Genomic DNA, 23,463 nt, shown 5'->3' with positions numbered 1-23,463 from the left:
TATCACAGTTTCAATTTCAGTGCTTGTGATTGGTCTGTTCATATTTTCTATTTCTTCCTGATTCAGTCTTGGCAGGTTGTGCATTTCTAAGAATTTGTCCATTTCTTCCAGGTTGTCCATTTTATTGGCATAAAGTTGCTTGTAGTAATCTCTCATGATCTTTTGTATTTCTGCAGTGTCAGTTGTTACTTCTCCTTTTTCATTTCTAATTCTATTGATTTGAGTCTACTCCCTTTTTTTCTTGATGAGTCTGGCTAATGGGTTATCAGTTTTGTTTATCTTCTCAAAAAACCAGCTTTTAGTTTTATTGATCTTTGCTATCATTTCCTTCATTTCATTTTCATTTATTTCTTATCTGATCTTTATGATTTCTTTCCTTCTGCTAACTTTGGGGGTTTTTTTGCTCTTCTTTCTCTAATTGCTTTAGGTGTAAGGTTAGGTTGTTTATTTGAGATGTTTCTTGTTTGTTAAGGTAGGATTGTATTGCTATAGACTTCCCTCTTAGAACTGCTTTTAATGCATCCCATAGGTGTTGGGTCGTCGTGTTTTCATTGTCATTTGTTTCTAGGTATTTTTTTATTTCCTCTTTGATTTATTCAGTGATCTCTTGGTTATTAAGTAGTGTATTGTTTAGCCTCCATGTGTTTGTAGTTTTTACAGATTTTTTCCTGTAATTGATATCTAGTCTCATAGCGTTGTGGTCGGAAAAGATACTTGATATGATTTCAATTTTCTTAAATTTACCAAGGCTTGATTTGTGACCCAAGATATGATCTGTCCTGGAGAATGTTCCATGAGCACTTGAGAAGAAAGTGTATTCTGCTGTTTTTGGATGGAATGTCCTATAAATATCAATTAAGTCCATCTTGTTTAATGTATCATTTAAAGCTTGTGTTTCCTTATTTATTTTCATTTTGGGTGATCTGTCCATTGGTGAAAGTGAGGTATTAAAGTCCCCTACTGTGATTGTGTTACTGTTGATTTTCCCTTTTATGGCTGTTATTATTTGCCTTATGTATTGAGGTGCTCCTATGTTGGGTGCATAAATATTTACAATTATTATATCTTCTTCTTGGATTGATCACTTGATCATTATGTAGTGTCCTTCTTTGTCTCTTGTAATAGTCTTTGTTTTAAAGTCTATATTGTCTGATATGGGAATTACTACTCCAGCTTTCTTCTGATTTCCATCACACCAACATCTCTTTTATTAAAGCTTATACTCAAGGCTATGGGAACCACCAAAGATTTAGAGCTATTGAAAACCTAAATTAGAAGTGTATGTTCTTAGTACGTTTATTTGAAACATAGGGTTAGTTTATAGTAATATAGTGCAGGCAACCGTGGATTAAAAAGCAGTTCTGTGGGCTCACTTGTGATCATAAATTCTGGATATAACTTTATTTATGTGTGAGGGTAACTCTGTTTTCATGTTCTAAGCCCATGATGTTCATACAATCAAATTGTAAATGAAGAATGCCTCTGTCACTCACAAGATAGTTGTTTTGACAACATACATATACAATAGATAAACAGGTATATTTTTTAAATGGAAGGAAAAATCAAGCTGAATAATCTTAAAGTCATCTAATAATTTGTATTAGAAAATAAAGAAAACCTCATTAATCCATCTCTACTAATCTGAATTTGTGGTTGCCGATGTGAAGTAGGTTAAATTGTGGTTGTTTTATGTATTTAAGAAAATTTGAAAAGCCAGTTAAATGTTAAATAAGATATATGAGGTATACTAAATCTATTTTAAAAAGCAAATTATTTTAATTCTCATCCTGCAAAATGTTGTATGTAAACAAATACTGCTAATTACACATTAGTTTTCTTTATTAAAGGAGACTCAACAAACATATTTCATCTTCACACATACTTGAAGTTTATATTTATTCTGAAATATTTTATTATCTAGCTTTCACAGATCAAGACTGATCATCCTTAATTGGTTATAATTCGTAAGAGAGAGAGTGAGTGTGTCTGTCTGTCTAAGTGTCAAAAGATATTTGTGAATCACAGAAAGCTTTGACTTTATCATTCCATTCTTCCCACCCCACCAGGTTTTTACCAAGCCTTGCAAGGTCAGCATTAGAAAAAAATCTGGCAGATGCTTCAATAGAAATAAGTACTGATAATAACCTGGAGCCAGAATTGGAGGATTACAAATGTAAGTATTTGATTTGTTTCTTTTTTAAGTGAAATAGTAATTATTAAGCATTTGTATTGTTTATTATTTTAATTTCAATTAAAAATGTTTTTGGTTTCCACCCATTTTTTTAATGTATTGCGTTGAAAAAATGAATCTTTTATTTAAAAAAAAAAGTTTCCAGATACCAGATATAGTTCCTCCCCCAAGAGTTGCAATTGACATGAATATATTAAAAGCTCAGAGAATTCCTACTGTAAATAAACATGTAATTTTGTTTTACCTTTTATTCCAAATGTATTTCACCACAGGTTCTAGCAATCTGTTTTCTTTGCATAACATTTACATTTTGGGGACTACCAGTGTCCTACAGGGCATGTTTTGGAAACTCTTCTAGGTTGATGTAGACTAAACTAATATTCAGAGTACCATTTCATGCCTTCTTACTCCTTTCATTTCCACCCGTATTGTCTTCTGTGGTACTTTTCTTCTTGATAGCCATAAGTGTAATTTAGAGTTTTGGGGAAGTTTAGATCTTCCTGTAAAAGTACCCTATTCTTCATTTAGAGCACAATGAAAGGTTCTCTGTTTTTTGAGGGTAATTACCTGTCTTATCAAAATATCCAATATGTGATCACTCTCTAAAGGGGGGACTTATTGTGGCTCTCTTTATAGATGTTTTTAATAGTCGGGGCTACACCGAGATAAGAATTTGATGTTAAGGAAATAGGTGACTTTTTTAGAGTAAAATTATAAATTCAACATACTGATGGATCTGGGTACAGATACGCAGAGCCAACGCAAAGAGAAGAATAACTCTGGGATTTGGAGATTCAGAACATTACTTACTTGAATGGTTTAACGTATCCAAAGAAAGAGTGCATCATTCAGACTATAGATTGTTTAGTCTTGGCAACAGGCCAGTGTTAGCAGCCCCCATCTAAACCTTGCATAGGAGATAAGGAGCCTAAGTTAAGCAACTTTTGATTCATCTGGTCCCATTCATTTTTAATATCATCTCTGTTGTAGAGAATTCATGTAATTCATTCTCCTTGTTCAGAGGATAAGTTTCACCGAAAAACCTTCTGATGAGGATTTGTCTTTCCACGCAAGGCTCCCTTCATATAAAATGCTGATATGGCAACCAGTGTATCATATAGTCTCTATGAAATTTGCAGTTTTCATTGCAATGTAATATTGCAGTTCTGGTTTTATATATCAGAATTTATGTATAGATCAAAATATATGTCTTTAATGTTCTCCTGAGAGTTAGGTTTGCCCTCAGTCATAATGATAAAATCAAGTTTTGAGCCTACCAGACTGAAGGCCTTGACAAATTTACCAAAATAATGCCATCCTATGAGATTTCTTAGAAGATAGCTAGCCAGCTTTCTCCCAGGGAAGTACTAGCATCACCATTCTCTGAGTTCATTTCCCTTTTCTAGCCTGAAATTTTAGCAATAAACATTAGTTGAGTGAATTAAATCATCCTAAAGCACTAAATAGTACTGAATAGATATCCTCCATAAACTAAACTGTAGATGGTATCAAATGCTGTTCGAACCTGAAATCATGTGTGTCATCTCAACATACAAGTATGTAGTAAATTCACTGATGCAATCCTGGTCTTTCCCTTTACAGTTTTATATTGGGTCTATTTCAGGGACCTGAAAGTAGTCAATAAATAGTAAATTATCAGCACAGCAGTTCATGTTTTTCTTCCCTATAGAACTTGTGAATAGAAGGAAAATGGCAAAGAAATATTGGAGGGAGAGGTCTACTGTGCTTTGGCAAATGTATAGCACTCAGCAGTGATTAAACAGGGTGACAGCTTAGTTATTTTTAGCTCAAAATTGTTCACGGTACTCCATAGATGCAAATGTTGCTTTCTCTCCTTGTCTTTCAAAATGTTTTAACACAAAAACAGCAATTTTCTTATTTGAAATAGGAGGAAAAAAAGATGGGCAGTTGCTTAAGGCATTGTAATTGTCTGTCTGCTTGCTCGGGTATTTCCGCAGGATGGAATATTATTTAGAGTCCACATTGCAGAAAGAGTATCGGACTATACTAAATTCTGTTTTTAGCTCTACCCATACTAGCTGGGTGATTTTAAGCAAATTATTTAATTTATGTTCTTCTTAGCTTCCTCATAATTCTTATTTCATTGTTAAGAGATTTCCATGAAATTATATGAGAAAACAATGAGCTGAAGCTGAGGTCTGGCACATGGAAGGTCCTCAGTAAATGATAGCTTCTATTATGGTCAGTACTACTACAACAACTACTACTATTATGTTATTATTATTGACCTTGGAATATGTCAGGTAGTGAGCATGTGTATCTCCTTACTGTAGGGAATACATGTGAGATATGTACCCTGACATAAATTTATTACTTAGTTCCCTGGCTTCAAGGAGCTCATATTCTATCCTAGACCAACTATTTAAAGCAAATAGGGGACAATACAATAATTATTATCACAGAATAACTGTAGCACCTGTGGTGCATATTTGGAAGTACAGGTCTCCTGGACCATTCCTAAAAATAGTAATTTGAGAGGTCTGGGGTCAGTTGGTTCATCTATATTTTTAGCTAGAGCTCTAGGGGACTCTCCTATGGGGTTTTTCAATGGGTGGGTCCTAAAAAAATTATATTCAAGGTACTTCAGAGCTTGCAAATATATGTATTTTAGAGTTTCTGACCAAAGAAGCTCATAAAGGTGGCTTGATTGAGTTCTGGGGATTTTTTCCCCTTCTCTTTTTTATCTCTATGCTGTTTGCTACATACGTTGTTTTAAATAAAAGTTATTACATTTTGGAACATCTTAAGCCTTTTTGTAGAGCTTTTAAGCTTTTTATGTAGTGCTATGATGTTTAATTACCACCTTCAAGCTTATTTCTTTTAGATGTTAGATGAAAATTCCTTAATGAGCCCACAAGGTATTAAAGATGCAGTATTGCATTCTATTTGGGCTGGACTTGGCTTCTCTGAGGACAGTGCTACCAGTAATTCTCTGTCCTGTGTGAAATGTTTAGGTGAAGTCACATCTGGATCTCTGAGGATTGGAGCTGTTAGTGCACCGATCTATAATGCCCATGAGAAAATGAAAGTGCCTGATGTTCTGTTCTATGACAACATCCAGGTAAGATCAGGACTTTGCATTCGTGGATATATCCCTCTTACATTGTGGTGATTAACCCCAGTTCAAGTGAAACTGATGTTTATGTTTGTAATTTGCTCAGTTCAACTCAGATGATGTAGAATGAGGTGACAGTTGAAACATCTTTTATTAAGTTGTTGTAAAATTATAAACTCTTGCCAGAGTTACTTGAGAATTGGAAGAGTTGCTGCAATGATTAGAGTAATAAATTTTAAATGCAGACATAACTATACTTTAATAAATAAAATAAATAATTATTAAATTAAAAACAAAAGGCACTGATATTCATCTTCCCTTTTGCGTTCCTGTTAAATCATTTCAAGTAATTCAAAAAAGGATGTGTCCTATGCATTCTTTTCCTCACGGTTCTTTCCTTTTCCCAAAAATTCCTAGTATTTTTCTAGTCTTTACTTTTTCTTATCTTGTTTTAAGAGAGGAGGATAGATAATTTTCCACTTGTAAACTAACCAATAATTATGAGCTTCCACTAAGACACAGAAATAAGTGTGTACCCAGAAAGCTTTATTATAGATGTTCACTTTAATAAGAATTTTTTCCAGAGAAAATTACCCATAATATAAAAAGATTTTTTTCTTTTCCAGATTTTCTGTGAAGTGCTTATGTATTTATTTTATAATAAAAACCATACTTAAAATTTTCTCTAATATTTGGTCACTATTCTGCATGTAAATAATAATACTACATTTACAAATTATGTTTGAAGAACTTCTACTTACCATTTTCACTATATTAAGGAATTAGAGAATTAAAGTACATTAAAGAATTTTTTTATCTGCTATTTCCCAATCCTATTTGTTGTTCAATGGGTAACATAATGTATATCCCTACATTATGTTAACAATAAAAGGTATCTCAGCAAATTCTTCCTTCTCAGTAAAAGTCTTGATTAAATATTTTTGAATTCTGTCCAGATTATAATTATCTATGACATAGCAAAAGGCATAACCTGAATTTGCTTTTTATTCTTCATTCTATGGGCCATTAACTCATATTGGTTTTATTTTTCTTCCAGAGCATTAATGCTCTTATGCAAGCAGTGGACAAATGAACAGAAAATAAGGTTACTTATAAGACACAAAGGAATAAAGAATCTTGCCTGTCAAAGACAAAAACATGATGGCAAGGAAAATGTAATATTTTCAAGCATTTATGGTATCACACTCTGTTCATGTAGTAGAAAGGCATAAAGAAAAAAGAATCAGGGAGATTTCTCTGGTGGCACAGTGGTTAAGAATCCGCCTGCCAATGCAGGGGACACGGGTACGATCTCTGGTCCGGGAAGATCCCACATGCTGGGGAGCAACTAAGCCCGTGCACCACAACTACTGAGGCTGCACTTTAGAACCCGCAAACCACAACTACTGAAGCCCGCACACCTAGAGTCCGTGCTTCACAACAAGAGAAGCCACCGCAATGAGAAGCCTGCACACCACAACTCAGAGTAGCCCCCGCACGCAGCAACGAAGACCCCACACAGCCATAAACAAACAAACAAACAAATAAATAAGAATCAGGAAACTTTGTCATAAGTGACAATTTGAAAAACTCCATGGCAACAAAGGTTGAAAAGGCTTCCCAGCATATAAAAATGTAGGAAATTCGGTAGCAGGGAGGGCCATTGTACCCTTGAACACAGTGTCTGTTGCCATGGTGTTTGTGACATAGACGTTGAGGACCGCAGGGCTGCTGTGAACTTTACACAGTGGCCCTGAGGGATTTTCTGCAGCCTATCTCCAAACGTACCTTCTCTTCATAAAGCATTATGAATTAACCATTAATGAAAAATTCTAGCTGTACCAATTCTAGGAATGGTGGCTTGATTAAATTTGCTTTTGTTGCATATATTATTATTGCTTATTATTATTGCGTTTTATGTTGCACTTCACCTTTGAAACAGTACTCTTCAGTGCCTCTTGAGTATTTAGGTGCTTCTATACCATCTTGTTCTATACCCTGTGGTCCACTTGCCACACCTTGTTGTAATTGATTTTTAAAACATGTTTTCCACACTACTAAGATAAAGCCTTGTTGCTGTTGTTTTAATTTTAATTTTGTGTCTCTAGCAAATAGCACAGTGCCTGGCACATAGTGACTGTTGAATAAATATGTGTTGAGTGAATTCATGAAAGAAGGAAAAAGATTTTGAATGTTCATAATTAGGAGTATTATTTTATTATATCTGTCATGAAGGAATTATAGATTGGTGCACTAACAGCTCCAATCCTCAGAGATCCAGATGTGACTTCACCTAAACATTTCACACAGGACAGAGAATTACTGGTAGCACTGTCCTCAGAGAAGCCAAGTCCAGCCCAAATAGAATGCAGTACTGCGTCTTTAATACCTTGTGGGCTCATTAAGGAATTTTCATCTAACATCTAAAAGAAATAAGCTTGAAGGTGGTAATAAAACATCATAGCACTACATAAAAAGCTTAAAAGCTCTACAGAAAGGCTTAAGATGTTCCAAAATGTAATAACTTTTATTTAAAACAACGTATGTAGCAAACAGCATAGAGATAAAAAAGAAAAGGGGAAAAAAAACCCAGAACTCAGTCAAGCCACCTTACACTTGCAGTAGTAAGGAGGAGAAATTGGAAGAAAGAGAGATTAATAGCCTCTTAAGCCTAATGAGCTTTAGATTTGAAAAACTTTAAAAAAAATCTACCATCTGTCAAGCCTTTCTTAATACAGTAATTAAAATACACACACACACATACACACACACACAGTCCCAGGGCTCAAGTTGCCATATTCTGTCAAGGGAAAAAAGCAAGCAAGTACACGTGGTTACTATAGAGCAATATGGAAGTATGCACAGGTTACCGTGGTAGCATTGATGAGGTGATGGTCCCAGATTGGAATGATCCTGGAAAATGAGTTCACTAGGCAACGTTGAGAGAGAGTCTCAGGCAGAGACAGTAGCATTTGCAAAGACGTGGCTATGTGAGAGTGTAGCTTATTCAGGGAGCTATGTCTAATTAATTGTCATGGCCAGAGCTGAGATTCAAATGGAAGGGTGACAAGAGATGAGGCTGATGAGTTAAAAGGTCAGATTATCTGGGCCTTGCTAATTAAGGAATTTGGAAGCTATTCAGAAGTGAGGAAGCCATTGAAAACTTTGAAGCACATTTCTACTTTTGTTAACTTTGCATTCATTCTTTTTTTTTTTTTTTTTTTTTGGTGGTATGTGGGCCTCTCCCGTTGAGGAGCACAGGCTCCGGACGTGCAGGCTCAGCGGCCATGGCTCATGGGGCCCAGCTGCTCTGCGGCATGTGGGATCTTCCCGGACCGGGGCACGAACCCATGTCCCTTGCATCGGCAGGCGAAGTCTCAACCACTGCGCCACCAGGGAAGCCCTGCATTCATTCTTTAATGTTGTCTATGAGTTGGAACAAAGGCAGAGAGGGACTAGTTAGGAGGCTGTTTCAATAGTCCAGGTGAACCTGAAGGATCTGAATGAAGGCAGTGATAGTGGGGACAGAGTGGAGGGGACACATTGCAGGGCTATGTGGGAGGTAGGTAGAGTCAATGGAACTTTGTGTTGGATGAAAGTCAAAGAGGCTTCCTCACGGAGCACATAGTCTGCTGGAAAAGTAAGCAGAAGAGTGAAGAGAAAAAGATTCTACATTGCACCTGTGATTGGAACACACAGTGGGAGAATGATGGGGGATGAGACTGAGGCTACATCAAAAAAATAAGGAGTGACCCTTGTTCCGAAGGTATTAGGAGTCATTTAAGGAATTTGGGGTGGGGGGGAAGTGACATGATTGTGAACAGAGAAGTGACTGTCAGTACTGTGGAGAGCACGTTGACTCAAGGAGAGACTGAAGTCAGAGACGCCACACTGGCTGATAAAAATCTAGGCCAGACGTGATAAAAACCTAGATGAAAGCTGTGGGGATGGAATAGAATGGATAGATACAGTGGACTTTTAGGTGGCTGAATAGCTTAGACTTGGTGTTTAATTGGCTTTTGATAAGGGCCAACTGAGATGGACAAGAAGATGATGATGATAGGGTCGGGTTGTAGAAGATGATGCTATGAATTGGGATAAGAAGTACAGGATAAAGAATGAAGCTGAGGGGCTTCCCTGGTGGCGCAGTGGTTGAGAGTCCACCTGCTGATGCAGGGGACACAGGTTCATGCCCCGGTCCGGGAGCATCCCACATGCCGTAGAGCGGCTGGGCCCGTGAGCCATGTCCGCTGAGCCTGTGCGTCCGGAGCCTGTGCTCCACAACGGGAGAGGCCACAATGGTGAGAGGCCCGCGTACCGCAAAGAAAAAAAAAAAAAGAATGAAGGTGAGGAGAAAGGAATGAGTCAAGTTTTGGATGTGATGAGTTAGAGGAGACTGGGAAATAGCTAGCACAGTTCGATAGTTGCTCAGAAATATAGGGCTAGAGTCAAGAAGAAAAGTCTTGCTGTTGAAGATCAGTGTGAAGTTGGTGGTTGGCTGGAGTCAAGAAGAAAAGTCTTGCTGTTGAAGATCAGTGTAAAGTTGGTGGTTGAAGCCATGGAATGGATGAGAGGATTTAGGGAGAGCAGGGTCAGAAGTAACTCGCTGAGTGCTGATGTGTGGGTCCCCAACTCTGCACATAGCCCTCCCTCGCCCGGTGGGTGCCCATGTACAAGGAGGCAGAAACTGCTCTGCCCTATACTGTGACCCCCCAGGAAAGCACGTAACAAGGTAGTGAAAGAGAACAAAAGAAGGAAGAAAATCAATATTTAAGGAACTGCTACCTAAAGAAGATAAAAAAGACCATAGAGAGAAATTGTTAGTGAGGTAAGAGGGAATCAGGAGAGAGAGAAGACTTTTAAGAAATTGTCTATGGTACCAAGTGGGACAAGAGGTTAAGGAAAGAATTATGTAGGCCGTGACCTTAGCCTTAGCTAATGTTTGTTGACTTGAATAACTTAGGTGCAATGAGGGCATGAAGTAGAAGGACATGAGAAAAAGTTAAGAAGATTACAAGTATAGTTTAGATTATTTTTCAGTGTTTACATTGCTTTTTTACCTGCTCTCTAGGTGCTTATTCCAACTTTCCTATCTGTTCTTCATGCATATTAGCCCAGGTATTTCTGTAAGAACTTAATGTTGTCTGGAAATTGGCACTGATTTTTCATCTTACTTAGAAGGAAGAGGTCTATAGACCACATTATCACTAGAACCCAGATTAAAAGAATGTTCTAGGGACTCCCCTGGTGGTGCAATGGTTAAGAATCTGCCTGCCAATGCAGGGGACATGGGTTAGATCCCTGATCCGGGCAGATCCCACGTGTCGTGGAGCAACTAAGCCTGTGCGTCACAGCTGCTGAGGCCTGTGCACCTGGAGCCCGTGCTCCCCATGGCAAGAGAAGCCACTGCAATGAGAAGCCCGTGCACGGCAACAAAGAGTAGGCCGCCACTCACCGCAACTGGAGAAAGCCGCACGCAGAGACGAAGACCCAATGCAGCCAAAAATAAATAAACAAACAAATAAATAAGTAAATAAATTTATATTTAAGAAAAAAAGAATGTTCCAGGGCTCCCCTTTAACTAGGATTACCATGTACCTTCCCTCATTTGCTTAAGATAGTCCCTGTTTAGGGCTTCCCTGGTGGCGCAGTGGTTGAGAGTCTGCCTGCCGATGCAGGGGACGCAGGTTCGTGCCCCGGTCCGGGAGCATCCCACATGCCGCGGAACGGCTGGGCCCGTGAGCCACGGCCGCTGAGCCTGCGCGTCCGGAGCCTGTGCTCCACAACGGGAGAGGCCACAACAGTGAGAGGCCTGCGTACCGCAAAAAAAAAAAAAAAAAGATAGTCCCTGTTTACATTTGTTGTTCCAGCCTATTAATAACACCTCTTTTTATTCTAAAAAGTATTCCAGAATGAACAAAATAGCTCACCCTACTTCAAACCTTGTTAAAACTCCAGTTCCATGGTTTATCTGCAAGCAGTTTAAAAAATTAAAATTACCAAGATAAACATTAACGAATACTTATCTGTTCTTGAAGGAGGGAAATAACTTTCTCAATTTTTCTAAAAAAGAAACTCCAAAGGGAAGCATTGTTTAATGTGGCAAGAAAAAGGAAAATATTCTAGATGTCAAAAAATTCATGAACCAAGTTTAAAAAAGAAAAGTGAGTGGCAAACTAGAAAAATATCTGCAGCATATATGAGATAGAAAAGGTCAATTTGCCTCTTTTACAAATAGAGAACTACAGTAGGTACTTACGAGACCATTATTGTTTTGATACAGAAAACCAAGAGAAAGTAATAGGGACAGTAACTGTTCTGGGATATAGTTCTCCCTTCAACTCCCGGATGAGCCTTTGTGACCTACTTATGATTGTCCTATTTTTCAAGATACAAAAAGAGCAATGTAATTTCCTCTGTGCCTATTGTGAACAGCTTTAATCTTGTTCTTTGTGCTGTGTCATGATTTGAATTTAAAAATATGAAAGTGAATAATATATTTTTAATTCTAAAGCTATATATACTTTGAAGGTAATGGTTAAGAAGAAGTCAATGTAAAATGTTCCATGGAAATCTCCAATTATTTTAGAAAGACTTTGTATATTTGCATTAGTGTTAATTTAAATATTATATTAAATTGTAAGCCAACACTGCATAGTACAATAGCTGAAAAATATTTGAGTTGAACCATAAAAACTCTTTGAAATACGTATTGGTCAGTGGTTGAGTCTTGCTAAGGGGGACCATTTCAGGTTTTCAATATCAGTGACCAAGTTGGTTATATAACTTCTTTATAACCACAGCATTACTTTTAAATTTATCTAAATAATCAAATTGAGTATTGTCCATTATAATAGATGTTTTACTTTCCATGAAGATATCTTTATAGTTAACTTTCTTATTTCACCTTGATTATGCAAAACACAATTAACCTCTAGTTGTTTTTCCTCTAGCACATGATAGTGATGGAAGATATGCTCAAAGACTTTCTTCTTGGAGAACACCTATTATTGGTTGGGAACCAGGTGAGTTTGGCTGGAACTCAGGTACTAATGAATAAATGGTAGTAGCAGTTTAAAAGCAGTAAGTTTCTTTTCCTTGTTGGAGTACGTTTTTAGAAATGATTTTTCCCCAATTAAATGACTAGTTGAATTAAACAACAAGGGTCTTCTACCTTCTAAACCTTAGAATTGCCTTATACATATCTGCTCTTCTTTCCCACGTCTGTCACCCTAGTCCAGCTCGTCATCACCTATCACCTGGATTACAGCCGTGGTTTCCTAATATAACTTCACCCCAACCTTCCTTCCACTGTGATCTACTCTCCACTCTGCAGCCAGATTGATATTTGTGAAAATAAAATCTAAGTCTCTCTTTTTTTGCTTAAATTTGCTCCCCACTGCCCTTAGGTGTAGTCTTCAGTATGGCTTACGGTGTCCTACAGGAGACAGCCCCTGCCCACCTTTCCAGTCCTAAGGCTTGGCTCCCTCCTTTCTTGCATTTGGTGTTAGCTTGAGCCACTCTGAACTTCTTTCAGTTCTTATCTCCCCTCTGGTCCTTGGTGCATGCTCTTCTCTCTGCCTGGAGCACTCCCAGTCCCCTTCCCATACCCCTTTTCTCTAACTCCAGGACATGTTCCCTCGTCCCTAGCTTTTAGGTTTCCCTGCTTCTACATAACTTCCTTCCATCTCCCCATCATCACACTCATCATATGTTACTGTATTTACATGTAGAATGACTATCTTCTCAACTTGTCTATATGCCCGTCAAGGGCAGGGACCATGATTCTCTTGCTCATCTCTGTGTTCTCAGTTCCTGGCACAGTGCTTGCTGCTACATAGTAGATATTGAATGTGTTTATGGAGGGAATGGATGGACATTTTATATCTAGAGGCTTCTGATAATTTTCCTCAATGAAATGAACAGACTCATAATGAACAGCACCTTTGGTTTTTTAAATTAGTTTGAAATTAAGGATAACAAGCTTTCAGAAGAAGTTTGGTCTTTTTGTTTTTTAACTTATAAAAATAATACATATTCTTTATTTAGTCCCTCAAACTTACAAAAAACATTTTTTTAAAATAAAAAAGGGCCAATTGAGTGGTTTACTGGTTGAGTTCACAGGCTTGGATGTTAGCTGGCTAGAGGTCCAATTGCAACTCTTTCCCAGATGGCTATGACTTTGGGCAAATTGCTAATCTTACTAAGGCTCAGTCTCCTGATATCTAACCTAGGAATGCAAATCATGTGCACGCTATTGGGCTAATGTATGGGTCACATGAAATAATGCATGGAAAGCACTTCACACAGTCCCTGGCTCATGATAGGTGCTCAGTTAGAATTAAATCTGTGGGTCACTCTGTTGTGAAAAAGGACTTTAATACTCTGTTTTATTTTTTTCTGAACAAGAATTAAAGGGTGAGCAATAAAGTATTCATGGTCTTTTTTCACTATTTAAAAAGTCCTGATGAGTCTATGTACCAGAGTGGGAGGCTGAAGATCAGTTAACAGTCCAGTATTCAGTACTTGATATTGAAGCCTAGGAGGTCAACTTCTCATCTGACTCTGAAAACTGACGACTCTCATCTCACTTTGCAAAATGATGGCTTCATAGCCCAGAGTACCTCACAGACTTTTTATAAGTCGTTCAACCCTGGTATACTCAGTCTTTTTCAGGTCTTCTGTTGTTATTTGAATTGCCTTAGACACAGTCTGCTGGCATCTCAACAGCTGCAGACCAGAGAGTAGACCAAGAGAGTAGGCAAAGAAAGTAGACCAAGAATACACAGAGCTGGGGCTTGAGGAATAATTTTTGCCAAGGAGCAGGCTTTCAAAAGGAAGGTCCCTAGGGGTCAAGTTATGATGTTCAAGCAGCTTTGAAATATCCTAGATGATACTGATGTCCTTGGGGTTTAGTGGGTAAGATACAGAAGGAGTTTCCTGGTAAAGGCAGGGTTTACATTTGAGTTAGAGTCAGGGTTTCACAAGAGTTGTCTAGGTTGAAAGGTTAAAGTTAGAGCCTAGCCAGTAACCAGAGAGACAGGGAGAACATTCTAACCCCTGGGGGCTGGGGAGAGCTATACAGGATGAGGGCTAAGGATTGCTTCTTCTTTATGATAAATTAAAAAGAGGCTATGAAAGTGCTTTGCAAGCACTCTAGAGTCCTATACAAATGTCGCTGTGAAATCCAATATGCTACCTCTAGTCTATTTCGAGTCCCAAAGAAGAGAACAAGACACTAGGGCAGAGGGCTAGGCATTGGGTGGAGCGAAGAGCACCTCCCTGTCTACACATACGTGGATGGACCCCAGCATCCGGTGATGGTGGGAGATCCCACTGGTTTTCAGGCTTGCGTAGAGTTGCCTAAGGAGCCTCTGGGTAGAGCCTGCAAAAGATGCGCAGGAGGTGCAAGGCAGGAGGCAGGGACCTCACACAAACGTCGTCTGTCAGTCAGTGCTGTCACAAACCCCGCCTGTCGTCAGCAGATCAGTGTCTTCCCTTCTTTTACCCCTAGTCTGTCACCCTTCACTTTAGAGAAACAGAAAAATTGAAAAATGGAGATTGTATTCGTTATACGTTGGCTACACTTAGCTGGCTTTTTTCATGGCAGAAAGCTTTTTTATCCTTTCATTATAAACCTCTAAGACACTGATGGTCTTAGATGTTATAAGTAAATTCTGCTACCTATGTCCATGAAATTATCTAGTGAAAAAGTCTAAGTCTTTTAGGCTATCATTTGATGTCTTCCATTGTCTCACCCCACTCCGCTTGCAGCCTTGTGTCTCATTTCTCCCCTGAAATTCATGTCCTCAGATAAACACTCTGTTTTCCAGATACCTTCTTATCAGTGTTATATTTTAGCCTTTGATTGTCACCAGCATGCTCTCTTCTTTCTCCCATCTTTGCCTGTTGAAATCCTTCCAATCTCAGAGGGCAGTGTGGTGTCATGGAAAAGCAGAAAGCTGGGAACCCATAGATCTATCTTCCTGTGCAGATTTTTCAACTCTGTATGTGATATTGGATAGATTGCTATTCCTCCTTAAAGGGCTTTGCCTTTTTTCTTTTCTTTCTGCTTCTTATCTATAAAATGATAGGATTGGAATGGGTGTTTTCTAAGGTCCCTCTGGCTGTAATATTCCATAATATGCTTCTTTAATAAAGTCATCCTGAGCACTTCAGCCTGAAGGTTTGGCCTCATTCTCTGAACTCTTACAGCACGTCATTTCTAGATTTCTTTTGAGTTCTGTCAGACTTATGCGTCCACCTGCCACCTCTCTACTGAAAAGAGAGAGCCCCTTGATAAGTTTAGTTATTTTTGCGACCTCCCTGATGCCTTGCATACAATAGACATTCAACAAATATATTTTAGAGGACTGCCTAGAATAAATTTCTAATGAGTAGCCAAAATGATTTAGAAGTAATATGAATTTAAAATTTAGGCTTACTTGGTTTATTTTCAGGAGATTCCAAGACAAATTGACTAAATTTCTTATTCAGTAAATTTGCAACTATTTGGTGAAGGAAACAGTGAATAAGACAGAATCTAGGGAGTAAGAGAAAATACTTAAGTGGCCCAAACAACTGGGTATGATTATATTACTGATGGGATCTGATCAGAGACTGGCAGCATTATCACTAGGACAGAATAATGAAACACTAATTATTTAATTTTTCTAATAATAATTAAGTGCTAATTAGTATTTAGCTAATTAAATGAGATATAACTTTGCACATACTTACATTTACCAAGTCAGCGAGTGAAAACTGGATTCAAGGTGGCTGGTTAAAATCTAAATAGAACTTTTTGAGTGCCTTAGCCAACTTCAGTTCCTTTCAAACTTGTTTTCAAAAACTAACATCTGTGTTAAGATATGAACAAGATTCTATGGTCAGACTTTTATTTTTTCCCAGCTTTATTGAGGTAGAATTGACAAAAAAAATGCATTTAAAGTGTACAACATGATGATTTGATATAACCGTACATTCTGAAAGGATTCCCCCCATCAAGTTAATTAATATATCCATCACCTCACATATTTACCTTTTTTGTGTGAGAACATTTAAGTTTTACTGTCTTAGCAAATTTCAATTATACAATGCAGTGTTATCAACTGTAGGCACCATGTTATACTAATATATAATATATATTACTAATATATATAATATTATATAACTTATATATATATAGATATTAAAAAAACTAATATATCCTCAGACCTTATTCACCTTATAAGTGAAAGTTTGTACCCTTTTACTAACCTCTCCCTATTTCCTCCACTGCTCAGACCTGGGCAATCACTTTTCTACTTTGTCTCTATGAGTTCAACCTTTTTTTTTTCTTTTTAAGATTCCACATATAAGTGATACCATGCAGTATTTGTCTTTCTCTATCTGGCTTATTTCACTTAGCATAAGGGTCATTACGGTTAGACCCTTGATTGCTTCCATTTGGTGTGTAGGAGGGGGAAGGAGCCATCTGTAGTATTTGCCAGCAAATGCAGAACAAGTACCCCATGGACATGTGTTTTTCTAAGGACTGGTATGCAGTTATGTGTTCTCTTTCCCCGTGCTTTCCTCCGAGTCCTGATCATCTAGGAGATATCTTTTTCAGGAGTGTGTACTTTTGCAGTCATAGTAACTCAGGTCCTCCGTGGATACCTTTGAAAACACCCTACTTTATTTATCAGTGGTATTTCAGTACCTTAATATCTTACACACCTTCTCATCTTCACCTTTTATCCGTCTTGTGAACCAAAACAATGAGAAAAGAAAAAGACCAGGAAGTGAAGCTACAGCTGGTAAGTTAAGGTCTACTGATGCTCAGCTGTCACGGGGTAGTGTCACTGGTGTTTTCCCTCAAATGAAAAGTGACAACCATCTGGGAAAACACCTATTTCAATTACATGATTTAGTTTGAAACTAAGTAAACCATTTTTAGCAATTGATCAGGCTCCTTTTCTCTTTCTAAAACATTACATGATGACTACTCAAAAAAAAAAACCAAAACAAAAAAACAAGTCAGTTAGAATTGAAGCTTTGGGGATTAAATATTAGCAGAGAAGCCAGTAGTAGGTTGTTATAATTATACAATAAAGTGTAATGAATGCTGTTAATACAAACTGTCTATAGATTGATACAGTTTACCCAGCCTTCTGTTTTGCAAACTAAAACCTGGCTGAAGTTCATGAAAGAAACTTTTCAATAGTCGAAGTTGTCAATTTAGAGATGTTTTGAAGGATTGCTGTTACCAGTAGCAACTTTTACAATGAGGAAATAAAAGGGAATACGTGTTGATTTTGAGGTATCTCAAGGTTTATCATCTTTATTGAGCCTAATCCCATCTTTTCTTTCCATGTAATACTATCTTTTCTAAGAATCTTTGACGTTAGACAAGGTTTCATAACAGTTGGGAAACTAAAAACAAGTCTATAAAATCACTTACCATAGCAAAATAAAGTAGGCCACATCTTCTTTTGGTGAAATAAAATTATTTTTTTTTAATCTTTTCAATTTTCTTTGTGGGATGTTATGGCACAGCACATCGACTGTCCAGTAAATGAAGCAGAATTGCTGCCTGTCAGCCAAAAGGGATAGGGTGCCCTGAAATTACACGTTTGACGCTCCCTAAGTATACAATGCTTCATATCGTAGAACCACTTTAGTATGCTGCTACATGCATTATTTTCTACTTACTGTAATTATAACATTACATGTACCTTTCATGCAATTAGGAGTTTCATGCTGGCTTTTTAAAAAAATCATAGCATGACTTTCTATTTATTTCAGCTTTACTGACAGGGAAAAAAGAGAAATGGCTATTTACTTTCAAGCCAGTAATGCTTTTTTTGTCACAACTCTACTCAAGAATAAGCTTTCTTCCTCCCCATATCTTATTTTCTTTTGATTTACAGAGCTATATTCTATTTGATATACAAAGTATTTGTTGTGAATATTTTGGGTTATAGATTCAGCTTATAGGTGCATAATGTTTTTGTTGTTTAAAAACTCCTTAACGGGGCTTCCCTGGTGGTGCAGTGGTTGAGAGTCCGCCTGCCGATGCAGGGGACACGAGTTCGTGCCCCGGTCCGGGAAGATCCCACATGCCGCGGAGCGGCTGGGCCCGTGAGCCATGGCCGCTGAGCCTGCGCGTCCGGAGCCTGTGCTCCGCAATGCGAGAGGCCACAGCAGTGGGAGGCCCGCGTGCAGCAAAAACAAAAAAACAAAAAAAACTCCTTAAGAATAAACTTATGTTTCTGAATAAGAATACTTAAGTTTTGAGAGGCAGTTGCATTTTATCAGATACTTGAAGGAAGAAATATTTTAGTAATGTGGCGTTCTAAAATGCTCAGGTACCCCCCTTATGTAAGAATTATTTTAAAAATATATAGTATTTGTTTTAAGAAATGAAAATTTAATAATCTGCATATAACGTTTCCTGATTTCTGATGTTAGACAAATTGCAAAGCAAGTCATCAAATTTAATTTATATTTAATGAGGCACAACTAATAATTCACAATTACTTCTACATGAATATGGTCCAATAATTTGCTGGATTTGTCAACCTTTTTTTTTTTTTTCCATTTTAAGCGAGTCCTTTGTATCATTTTACCAGATAATAGCACTCTGGTGAAATTTTTATACTTAAGCTGTCCTTGTATTCCACAGTCTATATTTTTTACCTTTACCAAAATTCTAATATATTTTGTCTTCCTTAAAAAATAAAGAGTCAGCTCTGCCTGATTTTCATAGGGGAGGCCTTCTCTGTCTGACTTCCATGTGCTTTATGTTTCTAGAGTGCTGATTCTTTAGGTACTCTTTCCAATTCCATGGCACTTTCTGACTTATCAGCAGTGAGATAAATCTTAGAAAGCAACTCTTAATTTTATTAATATTTTCCTGCTAAAAGTTGAAAGTGGCTCCCCCTTGCCTATCAGATAAAATCTCTTTCATAGGGAAACACTCAAAACAACCTATGACCTGGCTGCAGACTTCTTGTATAGTTCTAGTTCTTCCAGATCAGAGTTTCTTACCCTCCCTAAGTATACTATGCCCTTTTGTTCTCCCAGCCATTTTTCATATTGTTTGTTTCATATGGTGCTTCTTCCCCTCATCTTTGCCTATGAAAATCCTACAGTTTTCAAGAGCTCGGATTTTTTTCCTCTATGAAGCCTGTCTTAGACACCCCCAAATAGAAATAATCTTGTTTTCCTGTGAACGTTTATAGTATTTTATCACTATCTAATACATCTTTCTTTTAAGGTTGTTGTGATTTTTTAATTTCATCTATAATTGAATTACAAATTTCTTATGAGCAAGGATTAAAAATAGTAATAATTGTTATGTTTTACAATTTCCAATATACTTTAAAAAATCATTTCATTTAGTTCTACAGCAACGCTTTGGGATAAATATTTTTATTTTCCATACTTTACAAATAAGCAGACTGAAACTCAAGAGGTTAAAATATTTGCTCAAGATCACATAGCTAGTTAATGATTGAGTTAGGACTCAGATCTCCAAAGGTCATGCATTTTTTTCACCATACGACACTAACTCTTATACTAGTAATACAACGACAACAATAATAGTGTATAATAGCTCACTTATGTTGAGTGCTTATAATAGGCCAGGAACTATGCTTTACATACATTCAGGGCATTTTAAAATTTTCTATTATGAAACTTTTTAATATATTCTATAAAAAGTAGGGTATATGATGAACTCCTTTGTACCCATAACTTAGTTTCAACAATTATCAGCATTTTGTTCATCTTGTTTTATCTGTATTGAACATATTATCTATATGTTATCTTTTAATACATCATTCTTTTACATAATGCATTTTTCTTACAGTAGCTCAGTTTTTATCTCTAATATAATCACAATCCCATTATTACACCTAACAAGTTAATAATAACCCCTTCATATACTCTGATACCCTATTTTCAATTTTCCTCAGTTATCTCCAAAGTGTCATTTTACAGTTGGTTTGTTTCAATCAGCATCCAAACAAAGCATGATCATTGCATGTAGTTGATGTACCTCCTGAGTCCCTTTGAAAGTTGAAAGATACATTCTCCTGTTCTCTTTATCCTTAGAGATATTGACCCAGTTTCATGAATATAAACATTTTATCAGAATTATACCAATATCAATGAACTTCCAATGAGGAAGTATTTTCTAAAGTAAATTTCATTAAGCCAATTTAACTTCTGGATTAATTTACATAATGAAATTAAACCATATTCATTTCTTCCAGGCTAGAAATTTCTTTTTTTTTTAATAAATTTATTTTATTTTTGGCCGCGTTGGGTCTTCGTTGCTGCATGCGGGCTTTTCTCTAGTTGCGGTGAGCAGGGGCTACTCTTTGTTGCAGTGCGTGGGCTTCTCATTGCGGTGGCTTCTCTTGTTGCAGAGCACGGGCTCTAGGCGCATGGGCTTCATTAGTTGTGACACAAGGGCTCAGTAGTTGTGGCTCACGTGCCCTAGAGCGCAGGCTCAGTAGTTGTGGCGCACGGGCTTAGTTGCTACGCAGCATGTGGGATCTTTCTGGACCAGGGCTTGAACCCGTGTCCCCTGCATTGGCAGATGGATTCTTAACCACTGCGCCACCAGGGAAGCCCTAGAAATTTCTTTCTGAATTTCTTCCCAGGCTTTTTTCCCTGAATTTTCATAGCATTTAATTTTGAAATCTTTTATACACTATGAAAATCAGTAAACATACATTTAATACTCACTAAGGAGGACTCTATATACATTGTTATTACATAATTCTATATAATCCTTTGTATCTCATACCATCTATTAATTATAGGCTTGTAATTAATGGACAGTTTTTTCCTGGTATAGGCTTAGTAAATGTTTGTTGAATTATTTAGTATTGAGATGCTGTGAATATTTTATTGCCAAAATTAAAGAATGTGTGAATTTTGTTAATTAATCATTTGAACTGAGCCCTGGCAGATTGCTAATGTGTCACATCAGAAATATATCATGTTGCTATGCCAGAATAATTATCTAATATCTGTAGAGGGGCTGAACAGTTTGTCCAGAAATTTTCCCACCTGTGTCCCCAGCTGGTAGTGGCAGCAGGGAATTTGATAACTAAATGTGCCCTGTTTCTAGTAGCTACAGCGGCCTAGGAGTCCTAAGGCTATGGAATATTTGGTTTCATCAAATATAATGACACTCATCTTTATTTTATATTACATTATTTTGTATCCTTTCTCAAACCTCTTGCTATGAAGTTGCCTGAATTGCAATATGGAAATTCTTTGCCATGCTGCACATTCTCTCTAACATTCAGTTTATCTGTCCAGTGTTTCTTAGTGAATATTTTTCTTGCCTTTGTTCTGAATTTGTATATTACTTTTGTAGACACATTGATTTTTTTTCCCCACAGTATTTGTTACGGATGCTTTGGTCATACCTAATGACCAAACTACCAAAGAATATATCTTTGCCATTTATAGCAACACATTATTTCAAAGGGAAATTGCAGGGAGGTGGATTTTATTATTCCTGTTTGAAAAGGAGGTTTTGACTTTGCCAGGGAACTTTATAAGTAGGTTTAAAGCCATGCAAACTGGTAGTGCGATTGAAAAGCATGTCGTTTTGTCTGACTTCCGGGTACCGTTTTCTGACTCTGTTACAGGGAACCCATTTATGGAAATGTTTGGGATTGTGTACTATTCAGTGTTAATTTTTTTCTGATTACATAAGTAATGCATGTTCACTGACAGAATTTGGAAAATAAGAAACTTCCAGTGAGTCATAAAGCAGTGACCTCTCATTTTGTTATTGGATTAAAATATTAGAATAAGATAGTGTTTAGAGATCAGCTTGTCTAGGCCCTCTTTATTCAAATGAATAAAGATGGTGGTAGAAACCTGCACCTGAGACAGATTAAGGAGGGATTATTGTCTGAGTCTCCAAACTGCTAGTATAGTGAGTATATTTTCAGGCACTTTGGACAAAGAATTAGAAGTTTCAACGTTTGATGGAAATTTTATGGTTATAAAAAAGCAGCCGCAATTTATTTCTCCTGATTCTGTTGTAATGTTAGTTTTCTCGTTGTTATTTTTGACTGCACTTGGTATTTGTTGATGATATCCATACAGTAGCTTTTCTAAAAGGAAAATTAGGACCCTATGAAAAAAGTCTTTAAGTATTATACAAACTGAGCTGTGAAAGTTATTGAAGAATTAGGGGGAACTGGAAGGAAGGCTCAAACATAAGAGGCCTCAGAGAGCATGAGGGAAAGCTGAACACCGGCTGTGGCAAACACTCACTTGGTGTCCATTTAAAAAGCTACTTCAGAAGAAAAGTTCCAGCTTGACTTCCTCACCTTCTCCCTCCTGAACCTTGGATACCATACAGGGAGTTCCTGGACACATGTTTTAGACTATTTTATAACCTTGGAGTAACTGATCTTTGACTCCACGACATTAGCCTATAAACTCCCATGTAAAGCAATTCAGGGAGGCTACCTCCTGACATTCTGTTTTGCCATATAGTGAAACAGAAAACAGCCCAATCTTTTAAGTCAGAATGGATTTGCCTTCAAAATCCCATTGTGTGCAGGGTCTTAATTGCTTAGAACTTAAGTTTACTTTTCTCTAAAACAGGAGCATTACCTCCTACTGACATGGCTGGCTTGAGGATTTGAGTGGTAAAGCACTGAAAGAGCGTGTATGCATGTAGCAGCGGGCTCCATAAATGTCATTTTCCTCCTCTTTGTTGACACAAAGGGAGCAGAATGTTCCTGAAAGAGGTTTCTACCTCCTTTAGCAAGAGCACATCATACGACTGCCCTTTCCTTTTCGTCCCTTTCCTCAAATGTTAATAGTTATCACCCGCAGGTTACATGTGCGTGCCGGTGAGAGGGACACGGAAGAGGGCCGATCCCGGCCTCAAGGGGTGTGTCCTTCCGCCGAGGCACCTGACACATTACTAAGGTACAGTGTAGTGAGGCCTGCCAAGACAGTGGTTTAGGGACGCGAAGAGGAAACCATGCTGGTGCTCCGAGTTGAAGGAGAGAAAGCATTGGGAGAGTCAGGCAAAGCTTCAGAGAAGCTGGGACATTTCATCAGAACACTAAGGAGTGAGTGGAAGATGGCAGAGAGATGGGGAAAGGCAGCCTAAACGAGTCAGAGAAAACAACCTCAGCAAAGA

At 37.5% G+C, this 23,463-nt stretch overlaps 1 protein-coding gene across 1 annotated transcript in view; it reads left to right on the top strand.

The window, feature by feature from the left end:
• The window catches only part of VWA8 (von Willebrand factor A domain containing 8), a gene marked incomplete at both ends in the record, with an annotated part of 368,930 nt that overhangs the window by 151,326 nt on the left and 194,141 nt on the right, over nt 1-23,463 (top strand). Inside the window, 3 exons of the mRNA XM_079721796.1 lie at nt 2,067-2,173; nt 5,188-5,294; nt 12,242-12,313. Coding sequence (XP_079577922.1) covers nt 2,067-2,173; nt 5,188-5,294; nt 12,242-12,313 — 286 coding nt within the window. The remainder of the gene's footprint in view (nt 1-2,066; nt 2,174-5,187; nt 5,295-12,241; nt 12,314-23,463) is intronic.

The sequence above is a fragment of the Hyperoodon ampullatus genome (assembly GCF_949752795.1).
Source record: "Hyperoodon ampullatus genome assembly, chromosome: 16".
Taxonomy (NCBI): domain Eukaryota; kingdom Metazoa; phylum Chordata; class Mammalia; order Artiodactyla; family Ziphiidae; genus Hyperoodon; species Hyperoodon ampullatus.
Note: the sequence above shows the minus strand (reverse complement) of the source record. Positions and strands in the feature narration are given on the sequence as shown.